General features: G+C 46.9%; 1 protein-coding gene across 4 annotated transcripts in view; it reads right to left on the bottom strand.

Moving 5' to 3' along the window:
* Nucleotides 1–12,456, bottom strand: part of TNRC18 (trinucleotide repeat containing 18) — a 61,290-nt gene extending 48,834 nt beyond the window's left edge. For 2 of the 4 annotated variants that reach the window (XM_039360388.1, XM_039360391.1), the window contains exons 1-2: nt 11,945–12,455; nt 8,704–9,051 (exon numbers count right to left, since the gene is read on the bottom strand). In XM_039360388.1, coding sequence (XP_039216322.1) covers nt 8,704–8,902 — 199 coding nt within the window. In that variant the 5' untranslated portion in view covers nt 8,903–9,051; nt 11,945–12,455. Of the gene's footprint in view, nt 1–8,703; nt 9,052–11,944 lie in introns of all 4 variants that reach the window. The other 2 variants (XM_039360389.1, XM_039360390.1) reach the window with 2 other exon arrangements.
* Between the last annotated feature and the right edge of the window lie 1,319 nt (nt 12,457–13,775).

The raw sequence follows: 13,775 nt of genomic DNA, 5'->3' as shown, positions 1-13,775 counted from the left end.
TTCCTTCCTTCCTTCCTTCCTTTCCTTCCTTCCTTCTTTCCTTCCTTCCTTCCTTCCATTTTAATCCCTACCAATGTAGGCAGACCTTTTTCTGTATAGCCATAGCTATTTGTTTTCCGTGTATCCGTCTGGTAGCTGTTTGCATTCCCCTACTAAAAATAATTTTTAAAAAATCACACATTCAAATTAAACAAACAAGGAAAACACAGCTTTCACCAGCAGACTTCCTAGGAGAGGCTATACAAGACAACTCTTGTTGTAGTCTTTTGAGACTTAACAGTCTCCTCATTGTTTTTCTATTTGTGTACCTGAAAATAATTCAGACAGCATCCTGCCACTCACTGCAGTTCACAGAGTTTAAACCTTCTCCTTCTCCTCCTCCTCCTCCTCCACTGATGGTGCTCCAGAATGCTTCCTTAGTGAGTGGAGGAATAGCAGAGGTCTCCAGAATAATATACAAAGGTTTTTCTGCGGCCAGTGCATTGCCAGGATTTGATTTTAGGACCTTGAGAAAAACATGTCGTCTCCCACCATCTAATCAGAATCTCAAGGCCAAGGACAGATTAGCTGAAGGAGAGAAAGAAGCCAGCTGCACCATTTCAGGCTGCAGCTGGGGAAAAATATATATTTTATATATATTATATATATATATATAGGTCTTTGGTTATTCGGGTTTTCTCCCGCGTAAAATTGGAAGTGTCTTGGCAACGTTTCGACGAAGTCCCATTCGTCATCTTCAGGCTGGTGTTTTCAGCTTCGTGCTCCTCGAAGCACGAAGCTGAAAACACCAGCCTGAAGATGACGAATGGGACTTCGTCGAAACGTCGCCAAGACACTTCCAATTTTACGCGGGAGAAAACCCGAACAACCAAAGACCTACATACAAACACCCGCGAAAACCTCAGAAAATATATATATATATATATATATATATATATATATATATATATATATATATATATATAGGAAAATACAGATTTGGGTTCTTTCTCCTGGAAGAAACAATTCCATGCGCTCTGGATTCCAGCAGAAAATTCCGACTCCATGTCTCCTGCTATAGATTCTTCAAGGGCAGCAGCAAGCAATTCGCTTTTTTATTTTTTTCATGGTTGCCACTTACAAAAATTCACACTTGGGAACCTCAATTTCAAATTGTCTGAAGAAGTAGAGTCCAAACGGCAAGGTAGGAGATGCTCACCTTTACAAAGAGCCGTTGTATCATCCATCTCTCCATCCCTCCATTGCATGAAAGCAAAGATGCATTGAATATGCCATCAATTGTTGAACTCACACAACACTTTTTAAAGCTGGTGTTTCTTAAGCTGTACGGCTTTAAGCGGCGTGGACTTCAACCCCCCCCCCAGAATTCTGGCTGGGGAATTCTGGGAGTTGAAGTCCACACAGCCCAGGCTGAGAATCACTGCTTGAAGCTCCGAAGACGCCTGCAAATCTGTTCCTTGAACGCGCAAAATTGCAACGGTTGGGCAGATAGATGCGAAGTGAGAGGGTTGCGGTGATTCACACAGGCAGAACCAGAATTGTGGAAAGCTTTCTTTTCCTAACTTCACAACCCAGTTTTTAACAGCTGTCATTTGCTTTTCAAAGCACTTTTTACTCTGCAGCACGAAGGCTTAGGCTACATACGGTTCCCTTGCAGCCAAGTTATGTTGTAGCTTTTTTTCACCCTTGAAAATTTTATTAGTTGATCAGAATAAAAAGATTCAAAGGAAATAAAAATAATGGGGAACAGGAAGGAAAAAAAAGGAGAAAGGAAGAGGGTGGGGTAAAGGGGAGAAAGAAAAAAAAGGCATTGATTTCTCTCTTTAGCGCAGTAGAATCATAAACATCATGACCTCAACTTTTTCCTTTTACACAATAATATATAGTAGCCATTTCTATAAAAACGAACCTATCTTGCAGCAAAACCCAAAATCAAAGCTGCATCCTTTCCATCACAAGCACAAAAATGAGAAGCAATTAAGAACAAAATTTAAGTATAGGTAATCCTTGATTTATAACCGTTTGTTTAGTGACCATTCAAAGTTACAACAGCATTGAAAAAAGTGATGTGTAACTGTTTCTCACACTTATGGCTGTTGCAGCCTCCTCAAGTGATCAAAATTTGGACGCTTGGCAACTGACTCAGACTTACAACGGTTGCAGTGTGTCCTGGGGTCACGGGATCCTCTCTTGCAACCTTCTGACAAGCAAATTCAATGGGGAACTGTGTTACTTAACTTGTCAACTGCAGTGATTCACTTAACAACCGTGGTATGAAAGCTGGTAAAATGGGACAAAACTCACTTAACAAATGTTTCACTTGGCAACACAACTCCGGGATTCAATTCTGGCCTTAACTGCTTGTAATGTTCTTTTCTTTGGATAAAACAGTCGTCCCCTACTTCTTTTTCTTTCTGCCACGAGGAATAATGTATATTTCTGTTTCTACCTATTAATCTTTACAAATTCTCATCATTGATATTAACACAATTTGCTTATAACAAGACCTGTTTTCCCACACCCAGCCCAACTTCCACTAGTGAATTTTGCATGAGGTCTAAATGCGAAAAGGATATACTAGGTGGATGTATATTCAGCCTTACACCTTCACTAGGGCCTTATCTTGGTTTTGCAAACCACATCCTGCCAAGCCCAAACCTTATTATGACGGTGCAAAGCACAAAGCAAGCCCTAGTCCTATGGACTAGCACCTTGCTCAATCACCTCCATAAGGCTGGGCCAGGAGCAGAGGTCTTAATTCATTCCCTTCTACAAGCTAAGGCAGATTTCTCTCCCCCCCCCCCCCAAAGGGAAATTCCAACAGCCGGCTCAAGTTCTTCTGACATAAAGCATTGCCTGTTTTTCATTGCAGGCCATTTTTCATTTCTTGAAAAGTTAACATTAAGAATAAATACGGCCTTAAAGGAGGCCCAGAGCAGCAGAGCCGTTTCTGCTCCACCTCGACCCCCCCCCCAGCCTGTCAAATGAAATAATTCGGCTGCTAAGTTTAGCAACAAGGTTCACTTGGCAAAGCTGAGGTTTAAAATAGTTCAGTCCTTATAGGCTGGGCCATACATGTTTTTTTTTAAAAGAGGGCGACTGCTAGATTTGATAGGCTGATCCAAGACAAGGTATGTTTTCTCCACCTAGACTTGCCGTATAAATAGCACATACACCATCGAGACAAGGCGAGCAAAAAGCGATGCACGCTTTTTTAAAGCGTTCGATCTTCGTTTGAAATGAAAAAAAAAATCCATCCTAAAAGTGCGATATTTATAACCCTCGCCTGCAATTGAAGATGAGGAAACACAGACCAAAGAACAATTCAGGAGATGAAGTTTGAGACAAACAGATCCAAATTCTCAGACGGTCTAATAATATCCAAGGATATACATACAGTACTGCTGAAATTCTGCAGGGATGGGAAAGGGTCTTTTTTGGAAAAAAAAAAAAAATCTGCTTTGAAACACAACTCCAGCCCCCTAAGGATTAGAAACCTAGCTTTCTTTGCCTTGTTTTAAGTAGCAGATTGCTCTCAGAGGCAGACTGGAGCATGGTTGGGGATTGCTGTCTTTCACTTTCATCCCAACACAATGAGGACCAGAAACATGCTGCATTGTTTGTTTGGGAAGGGCATCGTTCTGCCCTTATCTTAATCAACTGTTGAAAAATGTCAAGGAAGTTGCAGGAAATAGGGTGACAAGAAGGAAGCAAACAGAAAAAAGTAATAATAGTGGGGTCTCTGGTGCTCTCTTAGCTGGGTTACTTCTAGGTAACTAGGTAACATCAATGCGAGGAGAGTTGGGTTGCTTGCTTGCAGACATTTCATTACCCAACTAGGGAACATCATCAGTGCTAGGATGATAGAAATAATAACAAGTCCCCTTTCTTCTAGCTTTTTAGCTTGAACAGCAAGACAGCCCAGCTACAGCTGCGCCACCAAATAGACAACAGAAATTGTAAATGACAGAAATATGGAGGAACAATTCATAGGTCCTCAACTTACAACCATTCAATTGTGGTCCTAAGGACTACCTGTATGTCCATGTTCCCACCTACCCAATTCCTTCACACCAGCTGCCTTCACAGAAGACCCCCTAAATCAGAGGTCCCCAACCTTTTGGGCACCAGGGACCGGTTCCATGGAGAAAAGTTTTTCCACGGACTTAGTGTATAGTTTTGTGTGCTACCTGCATCCCACAGATGGGGCTTTGCTTGTTTGTGTGGACCGGTTGCTGGCACGTTGCGGACCGGTACCAGTCCCTGGACCGGGGATTGGGGACCCCTGCCATAAATGACTGTGTCCTTCTCCAGTCACATCATCTTCCAAGTCCCATCCAACAGGTGGGGTCTATTCAGCACACCCACAACACCGCCCCAGACTCTAACCAAGGTTAACACTCGCCAAGATTTGCATTAGCAGGTAAACCCCAATGATCCAAGTCAGGCAATGACCCCCACCAATGAATGGAGCACTTTTCCATCACGGAGAGGATGGACCTCCAACTTTCTCTAACGTGGTGCCTTGGAGGCAAACTCTCAACATTTGGGGAACCTCAGAAGCTGTTTTCTGTCTCTGCTCCTGAATAGCAGAGAGAGGGTAGATTTTTCTGGAACATAAAGAATATAAATTTCCCACTGGAAACACAGCAACCAGGGCGAAGTTCCAGCAGGAGCATTGATTTACAGCGGGTCTGTAGACATTCCTCAAGCTTTCTAACATTGGCTTACTTTTGTCAAGCTTCACGTGCAAATGCTGAACATTCTGCCAGGCTCCCCAAAGGTAACCAGGCAATGCTGGTTACTGTAATACAGGCAGTCCTCCACTTACAACAGTTCCTTTAGTGACCATTCAGAATTACAACAGCACTGAAAAAGCAACTTAGAACCATTGTGCAAACTTACAGCCATTGCAGCATGATCAAAATTCAGACGCTTGGCAACTGATTCATATTTATGACGGTCGCAGTGTGTCCTGGGGTCATGTGATCCCCTTTTGCAAAGCAAAGTCAATGGGGGAAGCCGGGTTCACCTAACGACACATCTGCAAGGATTCATTTAACAACGGTGGCGGGAATGGTCTTAAAAATAGGGCAAAACTCACTTAAGAAATGTCTCGCTTAGCCACGGAAATTTTGGGCTCAAATTTGGTCGTAAGTCAAGGACTACTCCTATAGCCCTGGCAGAACTCTATAAAATATAGACAGAAAAAGGCAAGTGCTAGAATCAGCTAATATGCAAAGCCATCCTATCTGGAAACAGCCTCAAAGTAAATGGAATATATTGGAGACCTCGATGTTAAAAAAACAAAACAAAAAACAAAAAAAAAACCCTAAATGCTAAAACAGCTCCATTCTGGCTCAGTTTGAGCTAGTCTGCAAAGTGATGTCATTATTTTTTTTAAAAGCATAGTGGCAGTGCTAAGAGGGCAGAGGGTGTGTGTGTGTGTGTGTGTGTGAATAAAATGCTCTTGATAGCGCTGTGCATTTGGCACCTCCGAGTTTTGTTGGCACCTGGAAAATTGCCCGTGTCAACCACTCCAAAACCCAATAAATATTTTCTGCAAATTTCCTATTTTCCTCTGTTGCTGGCAATTGGGTTTTGCAAAAATTTCAAAGCAGGTTTCAGGACCTATCACCCCACCAAAGTCCTCAAGTCAATTCTGCATTGCCTCTCTCCCACCCAGGATTTATCCTTCACTCCACCCTACCCCACCCCAATCTTTTGGGGGGGGAAGAAAAGCAAACCCACTCACGAAGCTGTATTTTAAAAAAAACATGTACCAAAGGATTCTTGACCCATTTGAAAAAGGCTGGAAAGTCCCAAGACCTGCCAACCACATCAGTCCATTGATGGGGAAAAAAAATGATTTATTTTCCTTCCAGTATGGAACACCTGACATTCCAGGTAAGGGTGGGTGAGCTGAGAATGATATATTTTTTAAAAAAAGTCGACTTTGAAAAGAATGAAGGGCTTCAGAAAGGCTATTTCAGTTAAGGTGGGAAAAATAAATCAACCTCCACCTCAAGTAAAAAAAAAAACAAAGATACTTGTAATTTTAAAAAAGAGAGTTTTGTTCTTACCCGCACAGGATTTTAAACATCTGCAGTTGTTTAAAAAAAAATACACACCCACCTACTTAATACACCACACTTCTGACTGTGTCTGGCTTTTATACCATGCCTCTAAAGTAACCCTAACCACAAACAGGCGTCTGAAGGTAAAATGCACTGCAATGTACAGGCTCCCAATCTTTTAACCTCTGTATTAATTCATAACCCCCCAACACACACACACACACACACACACACACAAACCCTCTGCCCTCCCCTTTTCAGCTCAGAAAGACAAGCCATTTCTGTCATCTATTTTGAGTTGCACTTATCCACACACAGACCCAGGGAAAAAAACACACCCCACAACGCTGCTATTTTGATTTTATTAAAGGGCAATTCATTTATTCTTGAATTGCAGGAGAGAAAGAAATAGTTAAGGAGAACATTACGAGGGGAGGGGGAAAGATGGAGGAATAACCTCAGCACATGCATTTATTCCTCAGTCATGTCCCTACCACATACATATACACAATGCAATGACAAGATTTTTTTTAAAAAAAAAATCATACCAGCTCTCCAACTTAATTTTTTTTAAAGCTTTTATTTGGATAAAGCACCAGCTTTTTTTCTCCCTGCCACCCCAAAAAGGAGTTAATTTTAACTGCCATCACAAGGAACTTGCTAAGCCAAGCCAGCTATTTCTTTACTAGTTCAAAACTTTGGTCCCAGCAAGATAAACAATTCAAAAGGCAAAGGAATGTGTTTGGCTGTTTTAAATGCTGCCCAAGCATTTGTCCTTCGAGCATAAGATACAATTCAAGAACGTTCTCAAAACTTTTGTTGGTTAACTCAGTTTTGCTTCGAAGATTCTAAAAGTTATTCTACCAATTTGTGCTCAACCATCCATTAGCAATTTTTGCAATTCTGAAGTATGTATGAAAACTTTAGAAACACCACCAGAGCAACAAAGCCTGTCTCCTTTTTAATTCCAACACCCCGATTTATTTTTTATTTTATATCATAAATATGAGCCAATGGCCAAGTGAGCAGGGGACTGCTGCAGCGGTTGTAAGTGTGAAAAACGGTCATAAGTCACTTCGTTTAGGGCTGTTGTAACTTCAGACGCTTACTAAACAAACTGTTGTAAGTTGAGGACTCCATATATGTTTTCCATATCCATTTAAAATCAAAATCAAAAAGGCTTTACTAGACAAAGATCTTGGGCCATGAGGGGAATTTACAAGAGCAAAAAAGCAAATTTGGGAAGAGCCATTTGCAGAAACAAACAGCAGCTGCTGCTAAGATACATGGACTTTCCCAAAGCATACTTAAGAAACAAAAGAGAATAAAGATCAGGCTTTTTTATTCCACAAGGGAAGGGGGGGAATCTAAAATCCTCAGACAAGCACAGTAACACCATTATTTTACAAACCAAACTAGCAGAAGAGACAACAGCAGCTTCAAATTCTCCAGCACTCATTCTGGAGCCAATCAACTGACAAGGGGAGGGGGGGAGAAAGCAAGGGATAGGATGTGCCAGGATAGAAAAATCCAGGGGAAAAAATAAAAATGCAGGAAAAGCAAACAAAACAAGCCATAAACCAGATGTTTCAGCCCTGACATTTCGCTCAAGATAGAAATGTGATGGCTTAGAGTTGAATCGTATGTGTCAGCTTCTCAAAATAGGCACCAAAACAACAGTTTTCAGTTCTCGCTTCCTTTCAATCTTAAGAGAAAATGAATTTATTTCCTCCTGCCCTCGGCAAATTGGGAAGAAATATACCATCTGCTATCTGCCCGGTTAAAAACAGATTATTTTTTTTTCCTACCCCAGCCAGGGATCTACTGATAATAACTTTGTCCCTATCAGGGGAACAGACATCTGGTTTACATGGTTCATATGGAACTTGGTTTCTCCTTCATGGATTCAGAAAGATTTGGAAACAGGCAGACGCTTCCCAGCTGTCCTGAGCTGCTTCCAAAGAAAAGATCAGCTCATTCCCGTTTTTTTGCTTTAAATGTTTGTGCCTCCCCTCTCAAACAAGGTTGGGGGGGTGGCCCCAGATGGCTAAACAGAAAAGGGAAGAATCCACCAGGCAACAGCCTAAGCCATTTTTACTTGGAATGGGGACACCTCCGGCATTTTCTCAGCCAACCCTCCAAATTTTACCGCACCGGCCACAGCAGGCTTAAATCTCCTTGGCAGCCAAAAGAGGGGTGCAGCTGGGGTTTCTTGGGGTACCTGCAGGGCTGTTCCAGAAGGGGGGGAAGGCTGTTTTGTGCAGAAAATGAGCAGGGGAAGTGAAGTCTCCCTCTGGGAGCGATGGGGGAGCAGAATTCCCCCCTTGAAGGGGTGGATTAAAGGAAAAGATGTGCACCCCACCTTAAAAAGGGGGGATTAAAGGGAAAAATGTGCACCCCACCTTAAAAAGGGGGGATTAAAGGGAAAGATGTGCACCCCACCTTAAAAAGGGGGATTAAAGGGAAAGAGGTGCACCCCACCTTAAAAAGGGGGATTAAAGGGAAAGATGTGCACCCCACCTTAAAGAGGGGGGATTAAAGGGAAAGAGGTCCACCCTCCCCCTAAAAAGGGGCGATTCAAGGCCCCCCCCCATTCTTCCCGCGCAAGAAGCCCAGCCAGACTCACCCGGGTGGGAATGGAGGTTGAGGCCCGGGGCGGCGAGGTATTTACCCGGCGGCAGCGGCGGCGTCGCCAAAGGAGCCAGGCGCGCAGCTCCGGCAGCGGCGGCAGCGGCGGCGGCGACGTGGCTCTCCATGGCCAGCCCGGAGAGCAGCGGCGAGGGGACGTGGACGGCGCGGGGAGCCCCCAGGTCTCTTCCATCCATCCTCCGCTGGCCGATGGCCGCCCGCGCCGCCCCCCTCCTCTTCCTCGGGCCGGCCCCAGCCTCAAAGGTGGCGGAGTCCGGAGCGCGCCCGCGGGGATCGGGGATCCATCATCCTGGGGGGTCCTGGAGTCCTCTTCCAGCCAAGGAGCCTGAGGAAACGGGGGTGGGGGGGGTGAGTGAAGGGGGGGGGCAGAGAGACAGCAAGGATTTAAAAAAAGATAAACCAGCCAGAGACAGACAGACAGACAGGCACATCCCTGGAAAGGGGGAAGGTGGGGGGGATTTCTCTGGGGGAGGGCAGAGAGCCCCCTCCCCAAAACCTAGCCTTTCTGGGAGTCCCCTCCCCTTACCCAGCTGCCTGGTTTTGGGGGGGGGGTGTAACTGGCTTTTCCTTTCGAGAGAGAGAGAGAGAGAGAGAGAGAGAGAAATACATTCAGTCCTGGGTGGTGAAATGCAGGAAGGAGAGAAGGGAGAGCAAAATGAGAATTGTCACCCCGAGTTCCCCCGGAGAAAGGGAGGCTCCTGGACCCCCGAAGGATCGCCCCTTCCTCTTCAAATGGAAGCTGCGTTCTCACGTAAACGCACCGCGAGGTCTGGGGGGGGGTCACAAGCAGCTGTCGGACGCCTCCGCCTCGCTTCTTCAAAACGGGGAGCGTCTTTTTAAACCCATTTGGGTAGTTGTTTTTTTTTACGGACAAAAAGGAGAGGGAGGAAATAATCCCTTTTTCCGCACACCCCCCCTTTTTTTCTTTTTTTTGGGGGGAAAGGCTGAGAGAGCTTTGCGTTCCCCCGGGGTCGCTCCAGCCCCCCACCCACCTACCTACCTACCCACCTGGGCGGACATTTACTCGCGAGGAGAAGGCAGCCGGCGAAGCTGCAACCTAAAGCCCCAAGCGGGGCGGTGAGCGAGAAGCTGAAAAAACCCGCATTCAAAATTGCGCTGCCCTTGAACCTCAATTTATGGCGTGGGGGGGGAGGCTGTGCAGGGAAAATTAGCCCGCCCGGTTTGATCCCACCCTGTTAGTTTTGAAAAAAAATAAAAAAAAAAATAAAGACCATTTCAATGGATTAACACCGCGCCGATCCAGGCTTCCTGAACCTCACTCTTCCCTTATATTTTATTTGTTTCGGACCTTCATTTTCCCCCCTTTTTTCTCTATCAAATCTGATTATAACCTCAACCCTTCCCCAGCCCCCCTCCAAAAATAAATAAATGTAAAAAAGGGTTAAGGTTGTCCCCAGCTTTAAAAATAAAGAGTGGAAATAGCGACGTATTTAATGTTTAACCTTCTCCGCCTCGCAGGCAAGCTAGCTCAGATAAAGAGCCAGGATTTTTGTGTTTTTTTTTAAATGCAGAAAGCTTCGGGGGGGGGCTCTCGTCATTGAGTGAAAAACAATCTCCCCCCCCCGATACCCGTCCCCCCCCCAAAAAAAAATCATTTCCCTCCCAGCCTTCTAACTCTGCAGTCTGAGATAATTAAACTCAGAAGCCCCGCTGTGGACATGAGGACTTGCTGCTTAAGAAATCCAGGCTGGTGTGGGGAGGGAAAACGGGGGGGGGGGACAGAGAGAGAGGAGAGAGAGAGAGATATCCAGGACCACTTTTTACATATTCCTAAAAAGGGCACCCCATTCTCCCTGTTTACTCAAGGACGCGGGAGCTGCAAGCTGGTAAGATTCAGACGTGAGTTTACGCCCCGGTGGAGAATGCGCGAAGCCGGTGTGGAATTCAGTTCTCCCATTTGGCATCTAGGAGAGCCGAGGAGAGCCAGGACAGGCGGGAGCCGGCTTAAGCACCCCTAAGCGATTATATTTACAAGCGGGCTTCGGTTACCGAGTCGTATTTTATTTAAAGGAATACGTCTCTCGCTTTCCGCCTGCTCGCGCCTGCCCTTTGCAAAATATTCCAAAACGAGGGATTGAAATCTCCCCAAAATGCGCGGAGGAAGATCGAAGGTAAAGCCTTTGGGGAGGGGGGGGAGGAAAACCAGGTCTTTCTGCGTCCTCCCCACTGGCCAGCCGGCTTTGATTTCTGTCCCCCCACCCCCCAGCCCCTTGGAAATCTATTTCCTACCTTTCCTGGAAAAATTACTAATAAAAGCCCTAATCCTGCAGTCTCAAGGTTGCCCTTTATCAAGTCACGCAGAGAGCAGGAGAGGCTGAACTAAAATCAAATTTAAAAATAAAAATAAAATAACGCCTAAGCTTTCATTTTAGGCCGAATCGGGTTTTACCGTCTCTTGGATTCAAGGCAATCCTCTACTTTGGGGGGCGTGGGGGCAAAAGGGGGCTCAACGGAAGGGGGGGAAGATCTAATTGCGATTTTGGGTAGGTGACTCCGTAGAATAGACGGGAGTTCGCTTTCCCTGTGAAAGGGAAAGTTCTGGGTTTCTTCGGGCGGGAGGCTCCCCCCAAAGTGTCCACGCGTGTAAAAAAAATCGCCATAAATCCTCTCTCTTGGTGTCCCGCTGGCCACAGGATTCCTCCAGGACCGAGTGTGTATGTGTGTGTTTGTGTCGGTGCGGGTGGATCCACACGCCAAGGCTCCGCTCGCTCTCTTCAGGGTGAAAATAAACTTCCTCTGCAACTTCCAATGTAGAGTTTGGGCCAAAATATTAAGAGATTTTTTTTTCCCCCTCCTATCTCGTTTTTCCCCTTGCTTGCCTCAGTAATCAGTGCTCCCTCTCCCAAAATGGCTGAATCCCCGATTTTAATTAAAAACAGCCCACCCGAAGCGGGGAAGGAGGGGGGGGACGCGAAAATGCCTGTTTGCTTTGCTTTCTTTCCAAGAACGGGCGGAAAAAGAAAAAAAAGAATTTAAAGGAGGGAAAAATAGCCCTAGATAGTGTCACTTCTCTCCGGTTGAAAAAAGGGGCTGCAACTCCATCCGGCCTCTTTCTCCAGACGTCTAGGGAGGGGGCAAAAAGCTGACCCCACAGTCAAGATTGTCTCCCCCCCCCTCACTCCCCTCTTTTTTTTCTGCCCCCCTCCCCAGCCAAAACAGCCCTCCCCAAGTGGGAAAGTTGGCCGCGCCGCCCTTACCTTCCTCTCTCGGGAGATGCCTTCACTGGCTTCCTAGCCCGATCCTGGTGGGCATTTTCTGAAGAGGGGTCTCTTGGCCCCTCGGATCCGTTGCCTCCACCACCATCAGCAAAAGGGGGGGCCAAAGAAACCCCCTCTCTTCCTCCCCCCCCCGCAAAAAAAATCCCCCTTTCCGATTTTCGCCCCGGCGCGTAAAAACCAAAATGCGCCCTAGCTGGAGAGCCCCGGGGGTCGGTTCCTTCCTCCGTTCCAGGTCCCCCTCCTCTTGGCTCTTCGCGGGTGGGGGGGTCTTGCACGGACGGCCCCCTCCGGCCCGAAAGAAACCCCCAGGAAGGCGGAGAGAATTCCGAACTGCTGGGTGGAGAGGGGGGGGGAAAACCCCACGATCCCTGGCCTCTTTCGCTGCCTTAGTTTCCCCTACGAAGCGCGCCCAGGCTCCTGCTGGTTAATCCTTGGCCATCTCCATATACGCTCCGCGTCGGAAAAGGTACATTACCCAAGCCCCCCCCCCTTGCAAGTTTCTCTCCGAAGATGTAAAAAAAAAAAAAGAGGGGGGGAGGGCGAGGAGAAAGGCGGGGAGGGGAGGAAGAAAGAAACTAGCAATGAAACAAGCATTGTTTCGCCCAGCCCGCCCCCCCCCCGCCACTCGGAATGTCTTCGTGGGCTTCCCCATTGGCTGCCCCGCCTGCCACTCGCGCTCATGTAAATACTTTGGCTGACCGCCAACCTTATCAAACCAATTATGGAAGGGGGGGGGAGGAGAAGGAAGAAGAGGAGGAGGAGGAGGAGGCGAGCAGTTTCTAGCCTCCCCCCGCCGGCTTGGCTTGAATGAGCAAGAAGGGGCGGGGCGCACTTTGAAGGGCGGTTTCCAGGCGCCCCCCTTTCCAGTTCCCTCCAGTTCCGATTCAACCTTCCTGTTTTGTTTCTGTGGTTTTTGTTTTCCACCCTTTTTCTTCATTTTTCCCCCCTTTTTTCTTTCTTTCTTTCTTTCTTACTTTTTTTTTTTCGTCCTCCGGGCTGGTCAGGCTTGATCGAAACGGAGAAGGGGGGAGGAAGAAAGATGGTGGCGGTTGGGCTGCCTGGTTTTTTTTTTTCAGCGCGCTGCCCCAAGCTAAAAAACGGCCCTCCGCTCTCTCTCTCTCTCTCTCTTTTCTCTTTCCCTCTCTCCCTCTCTTTTTAAAAAAAGGACTTTTCGAATAAAGTAAGTGAAGACGGAGATGCATTCTTGATAAAAGGAAGAAAAGGAATTTGGAGGGGGGGGGGAAGAGGCTGGAAGATTTTGCAGGGGGAGGAAGGGGGAGAAGGAAGGGGAAGGGGTCTCGCCTGCTGGGCTTGGGGTCGCGCGTGGGGCGGCTGGGCTAGGACTGGGGTCTTGTGCCTGGATTTTATTTTTTCGAGCCGGACAGCTTCACGCGGGAGGAAAGCGCGCGGCGCCCCCAGGTAAGCAAGCAGCCGATCCTGGCCTCGGGGGGAGGGGAAGGGGGCGATCCTCCTTTGCACGGGGGTCCACCGATTTCCCCCCCGGCGAAGGGAGGAGGACACTCTATCCGGAGCCCGTGTCTCCAGAATCGGCAGCAGCCGCCCTGAAAAGCCTGGGAGCCAAGACGCCTCTTGGAGCGGAGTAAATCATCTTTTTTCCCCTCTTCCTTTCCAAGTTTTCAACCGAAGCGGGGCTGTCATTGACCCAAGAATTATACCCAAAATAGATCTACCTAGATGTTATTTCAGGACGTGCTTTTTTGGGGGGGAGGGTGGAGAGCGGCAAAGGGGGGGGGGAAGGATGGCGGCGTTGTTATACCCGAGTCAATAATTTATTGTGAGTAAAACCCAT

The sequence above is a fragment of the Crotalus tigris genome, unplaced genomic scaffold (genome assembly GCF_016545835.1).
Source record: "Crotalus tigris isolate CLP2741 ecotype Arizona unplaced genomic scaffold, ASM1654583v1 scf7180000019173.45859301935:6455823, whole genome shotgun sequence".
In the NCBI taxonomy this organism is placed as follows: Eukaryota; Metazoa; Chordata; class Lepidosauria; order Squamata; family Viperidae; genus Crotalus; species Crotalus tigris.
Note: the sequence above shows the minus strand (reverse complement) of the source record. Positions and strands in the feature narration are given on the sequence as shown.